Source organism: Erythrolamprus reginae, chromosome 2 (genome assembly GCF_031021105.1).
Source record: "Erythrolamprus reginae isolate rEryReg1 chromosome 2, rEryReg1.hap1, whole genome shotgun sequence".
Lineage (NCBI taxonomy): Eukaryota > Metazoa > Chordata > Lepidosauria > Squamata > Dipsadidae > Erythrolamprus > Erythrolamprus reginae.
In genome coordinates, this window is record NC_091951.1 from 13,465,242 (window position 1) to 13,476,792 (window position 11,551).

At 41.6% G+C, this 11,551-nt stretch overlaps 1 protein-coding gene across 2 annotated transcripts in view; it reads right to left on the minus strand.

Annotated features, from left to right (window-relative positions):
* The window catches only part of LOC139158325 (class I histocompatibility antigen, F10 alpha chain-like), a 29,439-nt gene extending 21,645 nt beyond the window's left edge, over positions 1-7,794 (minus strand). Inside the window, exon 1 of one of the 2 annotated variants that reach the window (XM_070735626.1) lies at positions 7,634-7,792. In XM_070735626.1, coding sequence (XP_070591727.1) covers positions 7,634-7,694 — 61 coding nt within the window. In that variant the 5' untranslated portion in view covers positions 7,695-7,792. Of the gene's footprint in view, positions 1-7,633 lie in introns of both variants that reach the window. The other variant, XM_070735627.1, reaches the window with a different exon arrangement.
* Between the last annotated feature and the right edge of the window lie 3,757 nt (positions 7,795-11,551).

Here is an 11,551-nt window from a genome sequence, read left to right on the forward strand (position 1 = left end):
AATTACTTTTTTCAATGCCCTTGTTAAATATGGTCACTAAATCTGAATGGAACTATGGTGTGTTGAGGATTGCCTGTATCCAGTTATGAATTGTTCATTCATGCTCCTTCTGGGGCAGGGGGAGGAATCAAGAAGCTATGATTGCTTATTATTAAAAGAATTTAAAAGGCAGTCTAAAAGGCAATGAATCAAATCAACAATTCCATGAAAATACTCTGAAATGAATGTAGAAACATAGAAGTCTGACGACAGAAAAAGACCTCATGGTCCATCTAGTCTGCCCTTATACTGTACTATTTTCTGTATTTTATCTTAGGATGGATATATATTTATCCCAGGCATGTTTAAATTCAGTTACTGTGGATTTATCTACCACGTCTGCTGGAAGTTTGTTCCAAGGATCTACTACTCTTTCAGTAAAATAATATTTTCTCATGTTGCTTTTGATCTTTCCCCCAACTAACTTCAGATTGTGTCCCCTTGTTCTTGTGTTCACTTTCCTATTAAAAACACTTCCCTCCTGAACCTTATTTAAACCTTTAATATATTTAAATGTTTCGAACATGTCCCCCCTTTTCCTTCTGTCCTCCAGACTATACAGATTGAGTTCATTAAGTCTTTCCTGATATGTTTTATGCTTAAGACCTTCCACCATTCTTGTAGCCCGTCTTTGGACCCGTTCAATTTTGTCAATATCTTTTTGTAGGTGAGGTCTCCAGAACTGAACACAGTATTACAAATGTGGTCTCACCAGCATTCTATATAGCGGGATCATAATCTCCCTCTTCCTGCTTGTTATACCTCTAGCTATGCAGCCAAGCATCCTACTTGCTTTCCCTACCGCCTGACTGCACTGTTCACCCATTTTGAGACTGTCAGAAATCACTACCCCTAAATCCTTTTCTTCTGAAGTATTTGCTAACACAGAACTGCCAATACAATACTCAGATTGAGGATTCCTTTTCCCCAAGTATATAACAGGGGTCCTCAAACTTGGCAACTTTAAAACTTGTGGACTTTAATTCCCCGAATTCTCCAGACGACCAATGCAATCCTAAATTGCATTAAGAGAGGGATACCCTGTTTCCCCGAAAATAAGGCATGTCAGAGGTTTTGCAGAATTTGCTAATAAAAGGCACCCCTTGAAAATAAGGCGTAGTCAAGTTTACACACGGTACGGTGGAAAAGCATAGGGTACCATTCAAAGCTGTTCATAGCGGTACCGTAATAATGTGGCGTCCCCGGCTGGCCCCTTCCATCGCTTTGTACCATCCAGTACAGCCATTACAGTCTCCACTACAGTGCGTAAACTGTAGTTCCTCTGGTGGCCGGAAGCTGCAATAGCGGGAGTATACTGTTGTACCATATAAGTGCCATCGTTTGTGTGTGTGTGTGCCATACTGACAGGTACCGTACCGTAATCAATGTACCGTACGGCAGTGTTCCCTCTAATTTTTTTTCAGGGTGAGCGGAAAAGTATAGTGTCTGAGCGGCAATCCCTTTGGCACTGGGCGGCATATAAGTATAAATAAATAAATAAATAAATAAATAAATAAATAATAAAGTAAGTAAGTAAGTAAGTAAGTAAGTAAGTGTGGGCGTGCGCTATCACACATGAGCAAGTTCTTGCATCCATAATTCTATCCTTTCTATGTCTTCCTCCCTCTTTCCTCCCTCCCACTTTCCTTTCTATCTCTCCCTCCCTCTTTTCTTTCTATCTTTCCCTCCCTCTTTCCTTTCTATCTCTCCCTCCCTCTTTCCTTTCTATCTCTCCCTCCCTCTTTCCTTTCTATCTCTCCCTCCCTCTTTTCTTTCTATCTTTCTTTCCCCCTGCCTTTCTCCAAGCCCTTCCTTTTCCCTCTCCCTAACTACCCCCTTCTCCCTCCTTTCTATCTCTCCCTCCCCCTTTCTCTCTCCCTTCCTTCATCTTTCAATCCCTCTCTCTCTCCATCCCTCTTCCTTTCTCTCTTCCTTCCTTCCTCTCTTTTTTGCTCTTTCTCTCTCCCTCCTTCCCTCCCTCTATGTCTTTCCCTCCCCCTCCTTCCCCCCTCTCTTCCCCCCTCTCTCTTGCGCGCGCTCCTTATCCCCCTGCCAGCCCGCTCGGAACATTCAAAATAAGAAAAACCTTCGCCGGCGAAGGCTTTTCTTATTTTGAATATTCCGGGCGGGCTGACAGGGGGATGGGGAGCGCGTGCAACCACCCGCGCGCCCCCGACATTGAAAATCACCTTCGCCAGCCTCCGCTGTGAGAAGAATGGAGAGAGAACGGAGAGAGAACGAGAGAGTGTGAGAGCAACAGACAGCAAGATAGAGAGAAAGTGAGAAAGAGAGAGAGAGAGAAAGAAGGGGAGAGAAAGAGATAGCAAGAGAGAGAGAAAGAGTGTGAGAAAGAAAACAAGAGAGAGAGAGAGAAAGCAAGAGAGAGAGAGAAAGAAAACAAGAGAGGGAAAGAGAGAGAGAGCAAGAGGGGGAGAGAGAGAGAAAGGGAGAAAAAGAGAGAGATGAGAGAGGAAGGAAGAGAGTGAGAGAGAGGAATAAAGCAAGAGAGAGAGAGAGACAGAGAAAGCAAGAGAGAGACAGAAGAGTGGAAGGAAGAGATAGAGAGAAATGATAGAAAAAAAGAGAAATGAGAAAATGATTGAGGCAGAGAATGACAGTAAAGAGAGAGAAACAGAGAGAGAAGTGACTCTTGTTTTAAAGCAAATGGTAAAAGCACTTAAATAATAACAGAGAAAAAAACCCCACCCCTCACCTGTTTTTATTAATACGTTATGTTTTTGGTTTTGTTGGTTGATTTAGTTTTAATAGTAATGGGTTTTGGCTTTTTTAAATTATTAATTTCTTTTAATAAAAAAGAAGGAATTTTTTTCTTTCTTTCTTTCTTATTTATTTATTTATTTATTTGTTTGTTTGTTTGTTTATTTATTTGCCGCCCAGTCTCAAGGGGACTGCCGCTCAGACACTATACTTTTCTGCCCACACTGAAAAAAAATTAGAGGGAACATTGACTACCACTCTACAAAGCCTTAGTAAGACCACACCTAGAGTACTGCATCCAGTTTTGGTCAATATGCTATAAAAAGATGTTGAGAGGAAAAGTGCAGAGAAGAGCAACCAGGAGGATTAGGGGAGTGGAGACTATATACTAATAAAAAGTGTTTGCAGGAACTGAGCATGGCTATTCTAGTGAAGAGAAGGACCAGGGGAGACATGATAGCAGTCTTCCAATATTTGAGGGGCTGTCACAAGGAGGAGATGGGCAACCTATTTTCCAAGGCACCTGAAAGCCAGACAAAGAATAATGGACAAAAACTCGACAAGGAGAGATTCAACCTAGAAATCAGGATAGAAACATAGAAGACTGACGGCAGAAAAAGACCTCATGGTCCATCTAGTCTGCCCTTATACTATTTCCTGTATTTTATCTTACAATGGATATATGTTTATCCCAGGCATGTTTAAGCTGTTCTGTTCGGGTCGTATGTGACCCGAAGCCAAGTTTGAGTCCCTGTAAAAAATTTTCCCTGCATATCTGAAACTTGAAATTTCATGACTTTTCATCATTTCAGGGGTTCTCTCTATGAGAATTTTTTTTGGGGTGGGTGGGGGGTTTCTTTCTTGCTGAAAAACAAAAAGTCACACTTCTTCTGTTTCCGGGTCACCCTGACCCGGACCGAAAACTCTTCATTTGAAGTGCTTATGTTTGGTCAATTTGAATACTTTTTTTCACTTGGAAAGTAGTCTGAACATTTCTGCACACAATGATATGAAAATTGAAATGAAAAAAGTAATTCTTATTGGTTTATTTTTCTGATAGAATGCATGCCCCCCTCCTGTTTTTGTGAAATATTTTTCAATTTATGGATAGTTTTGCTTGCAAAATGTGTTCAATTTTACTAAAGTTGGTGTGGGATTGGTAGTTTGAACATTTCTGAATACTGTATAAGAAAAATATAAATGAACTGAAAGAAATATTTCTTATTGGTTGTTTACAATCATAAATAAGCCCCCCCCCCCTTGGCTGCTTGAAAACATTTTCACTTTATATTTACGCATGCTTCAAATCCGAAATATTTTGCACATTTATGTGCAAAATAAACCAATAAGGATTAATTTTTTCAGTTCAGTTTTCATTCCATTGTGTGCAGAAATGTTCAAACTTGTTTCCAGGTGAAAAAAGCTTTCAAAAAGACCAAATATAAGTACCTAAAATGATCAATTTGCAGTCCGGGTCAAATAGACCCGGGAACATAACATTAGGGAGTTTTTTCAAACAGAACAGCAGGGTTAAATTCAGTTACTGTGGATTTACCAACCACGTCTGCTGGAAGTTTGTTCCAAGGATCTACTACTCTTTCAGTAAAATAATATTTTCTCATGTTGCCTTTGATCTTTCCCCCAACTAAGTTCAGATTGTGTCCCCTTGTTCTTGTGTTCACTTTCCTATTAAAAACACTTCCCTCCTGAACCTTATTTAACCCTTTAACATACTTAAATGTTTTGATCATGTCCCCCCTTTTCCTTCTGTCCTCCAGACTATACAGATTGAGTTCATTAAGTCTTTCCTGATACATTTTATGCTTAAGACCTTTCACCATTCTTGTAGCCCGTCTTTGGACCCGTTCAATTTTGTCCATATCTTTTTGTAGGTGAGGTCTCCAGAACTGAACACAGTATTCCAAATGTGGTCTCACCAGCGCTCTATATAAGGGGATCACAATCTCCCTCTTCCTGCTTGTTATACCTCTAGCTATGCAGCCAAGCATCCTACTTGCTTTTCCTACCGCCCGACCACACTGCTCAACCATTTTGAGACTGTCAGAAATCACTACCCCTAAATCCTTCTCTTCCGACGTTTTTGCTAACACAGAACTGCCAATGCAATACTCAGATTGAGGATTCCTTTTCACCACGTGCATTATTTTACATTTGGAAACATTAAACTGCAGTTTCCATTGCTTTGACCATTTATCTAGTAAAGCTAAATCATTTACCATATTACAGACCCCTCCAGGAATATCAACCCTATTGCACACTTTAGAGTCATCGGCAAATAGGCAAACCTTCCCTACCAAACCTTCCCCTATGTCACTCACAAACATATTAAAAAGTTTTTGCTAACACAGAACTGCCAATACAATACTCAGATTGAGGATTCCTTTTCCCCAAATGCATTATTTTACATTTGGAAACATTAAACTGCAGTTTCCATTGCTTTGACCATGTTGAGAGGAAAAGTGCAGAGAAGAGCAACCAGGAGGATTAGGGGAGTGGAGACTATATACATATAAAAAGTGTTTGCAGGAGCTGAGCATGGCTATTCTAGTGAAGAGAAGGATCAGGGGAGACATGATAGCAGTCTTCCAATATTTGAGGGGCTGTCGCAGAGAGGTGATGGGCAACCTATTTTCCAAGGCAACTGAAAGCCAGACAAAGAATAATGGACAAAAACTCGACAAGGAGAGATTCTAACCCCCAACATTTCTCCCTTAGACTCTCCACGATTGACCTCTCCAGGTTCCTAAGAGGCCAGTAAGGGGCGTACATAAGTGCACTGGTGTGCCTTTCGTCCCCTGTCCAATTGCCTTTCCTTTCTTTCACCTCTCTTATATATTCTCTTCCTTTCATATATCCTCTCCTCTAAGTTCACTTTCACCCTCTTTTATATTATCACATGTCTATTTTTCTTCCTATGTATTTGTGTATTGGACAAATGAATAAATAAAATAAAATAAATAAATAGAAATCAGGATAAATTTTTCTGAACATGAAAACAATCAAACAATGGAACAGCTTGCCTTTGGAAGTTGTGGGAGCTTCATCACTGGAGGCTTTCAAGGAAAGGTTGGACTGCCATTTGTCAGAAATTGTGTAGGGTCCCCTGCTTGGGAGGGGCAGAGTTTGGACTAGATGACCTACAATGACCCTTCCAACTCTTCAATCTAATCTGGCCTTTCAAGGCTAGAGGCTACATTCCCTGCCTCATCCTTGGCTGTCATGGAGATGTGGTTGCTAAGAGTCCACAATATATTAAATTACAGAAAATCAACCAACCAATAAATGAGCCTTGAAGCCAAGGCCAAGTAGCAACAGACAGAAAATAATCAAGGAGAGAAGCCACCTAGAACTAAAGAGAATTTTCCTGAGACTCAGAGCAATTAACAACTTGCCTCCAGATTCAAGTCCCAGTGGGTAAGGCTAGCTGATGAGGCCAAAATAAGGCCGAAATAGATCTATCCTAGTCTCCCTTAATTTTCAAATTCAGCAAAAAAAAAAAACATATGACACATACAGATAGAATTGTGGGCTATGAATAAAATTAACTGCCTTGGAAATGGCCCTGGGTTGGGCCGAGAGGCAAATAAGGAGCTGTGATGTTCCTTCAATACACCAGGGTGATTCGACACAAAAATTGTAACCCTTCTCTGGTGCAGAGCTGAAGGGATTGGATACTGTAGCCTAGGGGGTAATTCTCTGCCTTACAAGGCAAAGGTTGCAGGTTCAAGTCCCAGTGGGTATGGCTACCTGATGAGGCCAAAATAAGGCCGAAATAGATCTATCCTAGTGTCCCTTAATTTTCAAATTCAGCAAAAAAACATGTGACATATAGAAACATAGAAACATAGAGCACTGACAGAAAAAGACCTCATGATCCATCTAGTCTGCCCTTATACAGTAGTCCCTCGCTATATCGCGCTTCACCTACTGCGGCTTCACTTCATCGCGGGTTTTCAAGAAATATTAATGAGAAAAATCATTCGCGGATCTTCGGTGGTTCGCGGGTTTCTGAGGAAGTCGATCCGCAGATTTAAACAGCCCGTGGAACTCGATTGGCAGGTTTTTCAAAAAAAAAAAATCTAAAATTGTAAATACTGTATTTACATACTGTATCTAAAATAAATACTGTGTGGGAAGGGTTTATAAACACTTAAAACAATGAAAACCTACCAAACAATTACAATATAAATACTTAAATAAGTACTATCAGTCGATAAATTCCCCATCGCGGATTTCACCTATCGCGGCCAGGTCTGGAACGTAACACCAGTGATAGGTGAGGTCTTATTGTACTATTTTCTGTATTTTATCTTAGGATGGCTATATGTTTATCCCAGGCATGTTTAAATTCAGTTACTGTGGATTTATCCACCACGTCTGCTGGAAGTTTGTTCCAAGGATCTACTACTCTTTCAGTAAAATAATATTTTCTCACGTTGCTTTTGATCTTTCCCCCAACTAGCTTCAGATTGTGCCCCCTTGTTCTCCTGTTCACTTTCCTATTAAAAACACTTCCCTCCTGAACCTTATTTAATCCTTTGACATATTTAAATGTTTCGATCATGCCCCCTATTTTCCTTCTGTCCTCCAGACTATACAGATTGAGTTCACTAATTATTAAATTTGTATGCCGCCCCCTCTCCGTAGACATATATATATGAACGGTAGGCTCGAATCCAAGGACGACAATCACAAGCGATTCTCCTTTAAGGAGTCTATTCAAGGCAGAGTTTCTTTACCTGCATTCACACGGTCGCTCAATAATACTGCGGGGAGGGGAAGGGAGAATTCCTGAATAAATTCCGGCCAGCCAAACAAAGGTCTGCAAACCCCACACAGCCCAGAAAGCGCTTACCGGAGGAGCCTCTCAGCAGGAGCAACAGCAGGAACTCCAGGGGCGCCCCGAAAAGCCTCATCGCGTTCCCGCACGTGGATTTCTCCTTCTGCTCGCAGGACTCCGGCGAGAGAGAGACTAAGTGTGGTGTGTGGTGTTTGAAACGTAAGCTGTTCCGCCCCGTGGACATTCACTGGGGGAGGATTCCAAACTTTCTATAAACAGGAACGAAAGCTAGAACGGTTGTAGTAGGAGGGAGGGAAATACGAGAAAGAAAAATTCCGCAGGGCTTGCAAAAAAAGAAATGGGGGAGGAGAAGGGGAAACCCCTGCTTTCGAAGTGGAAAATGGAGGGGGCGCTAAAAAAACCCGCGACATTAGAGTTGTTAATCTAATCCTACGTAGCGTCTGCTTTGGAAATCTCACACTACTTTGTTTGTTTGTTTGTTTACTTACTTACTTACTTACATACTTACTTACCAGAGTTTACAAAACTTTCGCCAGACCCATCCTCGAATACAGCTCATCTGTTTGGAATTGGAACCCATACCACATTTCTGACGTTAATACTCTCGAAAATGTCCAAATGTCTAAATACTTCACCAGAAGAGCCCTTCACTCCTCTACCCGAAACAGAATTCCCTATGAAACTAGATTTACAATCCTAGGTCTTGAAAGCTTAGAACTACGACGCCTTAAACATGATCTAAGTATTGCCCACAAGATCATATGCTGCAATGTCCTGTCTATCAAAGACTACTTCATCTTCAACCACAACAACACAAGAGCACACAACAGATTCAAGCTTAATATTAGCCGCTCCAAACTTGACTGTAAAAAATACGACTTTAGTAATCGAGTTGTTGAAGCGTGGAACTCATTACCGGACTCTGTAGTATCATCCCCTAACCCCCAACACTTTACCCTTAGACTATCCACGGTTGACCTCTCCAGATTCCTAAGAGGTCAGTAAGGGGCGTGCATAAGCGCACTAGAGTGCCTTCCGTCCCCTGTCCTATAGTCTCTCCTATATCTCCTATATCTTCTCTACTATACTGTATCTCTATAAGCTTCATTGTATATTATTGTGTATTGGACAAAATAGATAGATAGATAGATAGAGAGAGACAGACAGACAGACAGACATCTCAGAGTCTGTAACACCTGGCACAGAGCCCCCCCCCCGCCAGCCCTTTTTCTCAGCCCTAAGAAGGAGGCAATGGCAAACCAACTTCTGAAATGCTGTTCTAGGGGCTAGTCCAGGCAGTCGCCAATGTGTTTAGAGTACAATAGAGTAGACTAGTGTAGAATAGAATAGAATAGAATAGAATACAGTACAATACAGTACAATACAATACAATAGGTGCAGAGAAGAGCCCAAAGATGATTAGGGGGGTGGAGGTTAAAACATATGAAGAACAGTTGCAGGAACTGGGCATGGCTAATTTAATGAAAAGAAGGACCAGGGGAGACATGATAGCAGTGTTCCAATATCTCAGGGGTTACCACAAGGAAGGAGTCAACCTATTCTCCAAAGCACTTGAGGGTAGAACAAGAAGCAATGGGTGGAAACTAAACAAAGAGAGAAGTAACTTAAAACTAACACTTGAGGGTAGAACAAGAAGCAATGGGTGGAAACTAAACAAAGAGAGAAGTAACTTAAAACTAGCACTTGAGGGTAGAACAAGAAGCAATGGGTGGAAACTAAAGAAAGAGAGAAGTAACTTAAAACTAGCACTTGAGGGTAGAACAAGAAGCAATAGGTGGAAACTAAACAAAGAGAGTAGTAACTTAAAACTAGCACTTGAGGGTAGAACAAGAAGCAATGGGTGGAAACTAAACAAAGAGAGAAGTAACTTAAAACTAGCACTTGAGGGTAGAACAAGAAGCAATGGGTGGAAACTGTTCTGTCTGGGTTTTCCCAGACCTCCACACCCACTGAAAAAACAGCCAGACACTCTGGTAAAATCCAAAAGTAATTTATAGCAGGAAAAAATAAGCACAAAGGAAAACCTGTCTTCACAGCAGACAGGTTACAATACTTTACAACAGGGTCCTGATGTCCAGTCAATTCCAAAAGCTTCTTGCTGGCACACCCCCCCAAGGTTTCAAGAGTCCAAGGCACAAACCAGGATTGTAGCCACCAAAGTTCACAGACAGGTCTCACGAATCTCCAAGATAAAACTCCACAAGCCAGGAAGGGTGGGGCCGCCTTTTATCCTTTCCCAAGAGCACCACACCCAAACCCAGCTGTGACCTCTAATGCTGGAAATATCTAGCCAATTGCGTTCTTCTCTCGTTAGCTCTCCTCTGTCGCATATCTATGAAGTCACTAGCATCTTCCCCCAGGGAATCCAGGCTGCTTGCTGGGGAGAGCTCCCCCTGGTGGAACTCTGGCTGTCCTTCATCTTCAGCCTGGGATTCAGCTTCTTCATCAGTCTCCCCCTCCTGGTCCTCAGCCTCTGAGCTGGACACCGACAGCAAATCAGCCATTCCCGGAGGGGTCCCAGGCTGAACCACAACAGAAACTAAACAAAGAGAGAAGTAACTTAAAACTAAGGAGAAATTTCCTGACAGTCAGAATGGCTGATCAGTGGAACAGCTTGCCTCCAGAAGTTGTGAATGCCCCAACACTGGAAATTTTTAAGCAGATGTTGGATAACGATCTGTCTGAAGTAGTGTAGGGTTTCCTGCCTAAGCAGGGAATTGGATTAGAAGACCTCCAAGAACCCTTCCAACTCTGTTGTTGTTGTTGTTAGATGACTAGACTAGACTAGACTTGAATTGAATAGAAATAGACTAGAATAGACTGGAATGAAATGAAATGAAATGGAATAGAAAATAATTCTTTATTGGCCAAGTATGATTGGACACACGAGGAATTTGTCTTTGGTGCACATGCTCTCAGTGTACATAAAAGAAAAGAAACATTTGTCAAGAATCGTGAGGTACAACACTTAATTTAATAATAATAATAATAATTTATTAGATTTGTATGCCGCCCCGTTCCGGAGACTCGGTGCGGCTCACAACAATAATAATAACAATATAACAATGTAACAAATCTAATATTTAAAAAAAGCATCTAAAAACCCATCATTTAAAAACCATACAACACAAACATGCCATACATAAAACTATTATTATTATTATTATTATTATTATTATTATTATTACTACTACTACTACTACTATTATTGTTGTTGTTGTTATTGTTATTATTATTATTAATTAGATTTGTATGCTGCCGCTTTCCGTAGGCTCGGGGCAGCTCACAACAATAATAAAACAATGTATAACAAATCTAATAATTAAAAGTCACTAAAAACCCCTTATTAAAAAACAAAACATACACACAAACATACCATGCATAAACTGTATAGGCCCGGGGGAGATGTCTCAGTTTCCCCATGCCTGGCGGCAGAGGTGGGTCTTAAGTAATTTGTGAAAGACAAGGAGGGTGGGGGCAGTTCTAATCTCTGGGGGAAGTTGATTCCAGAGGGCTGGGGCCGCCACAGAGAAGGCTCTTCCCCTGGGGCCTGCCAGATGACATTGTTTAGTCGACGGGATCTGGAGAAGGCCAACTCTATGTGACCTTATCGGCCACTGGGATTTGTGTGGCAGAAGATGGTTCCGGAGGTATTCTGGTCCGATGCCATGAAGGGCTTTCAACTCCCGAGTTCTTTGGTAAACCAAGTGTTATGGTTCAGCCTGAGGCCGATCAGGGTCCAGCTGCGTCTTTGCTGGCACCATGCCCGGATGAGGATGAAAGTGAAGAGGAGGGGGCTGAGCAGTCGGACGGGGGAGAGTATAGTCAGGAAGGTGACGAGGAAGAACAGCATGAGGGCCCTTGGGAGGGGCTCTCCCCAGCCAGTAGCTTGGAGTCACTAGGGAACAAAGCTCAAGCTGTCATTGACATGCAACAGAGACGTTCAGATCA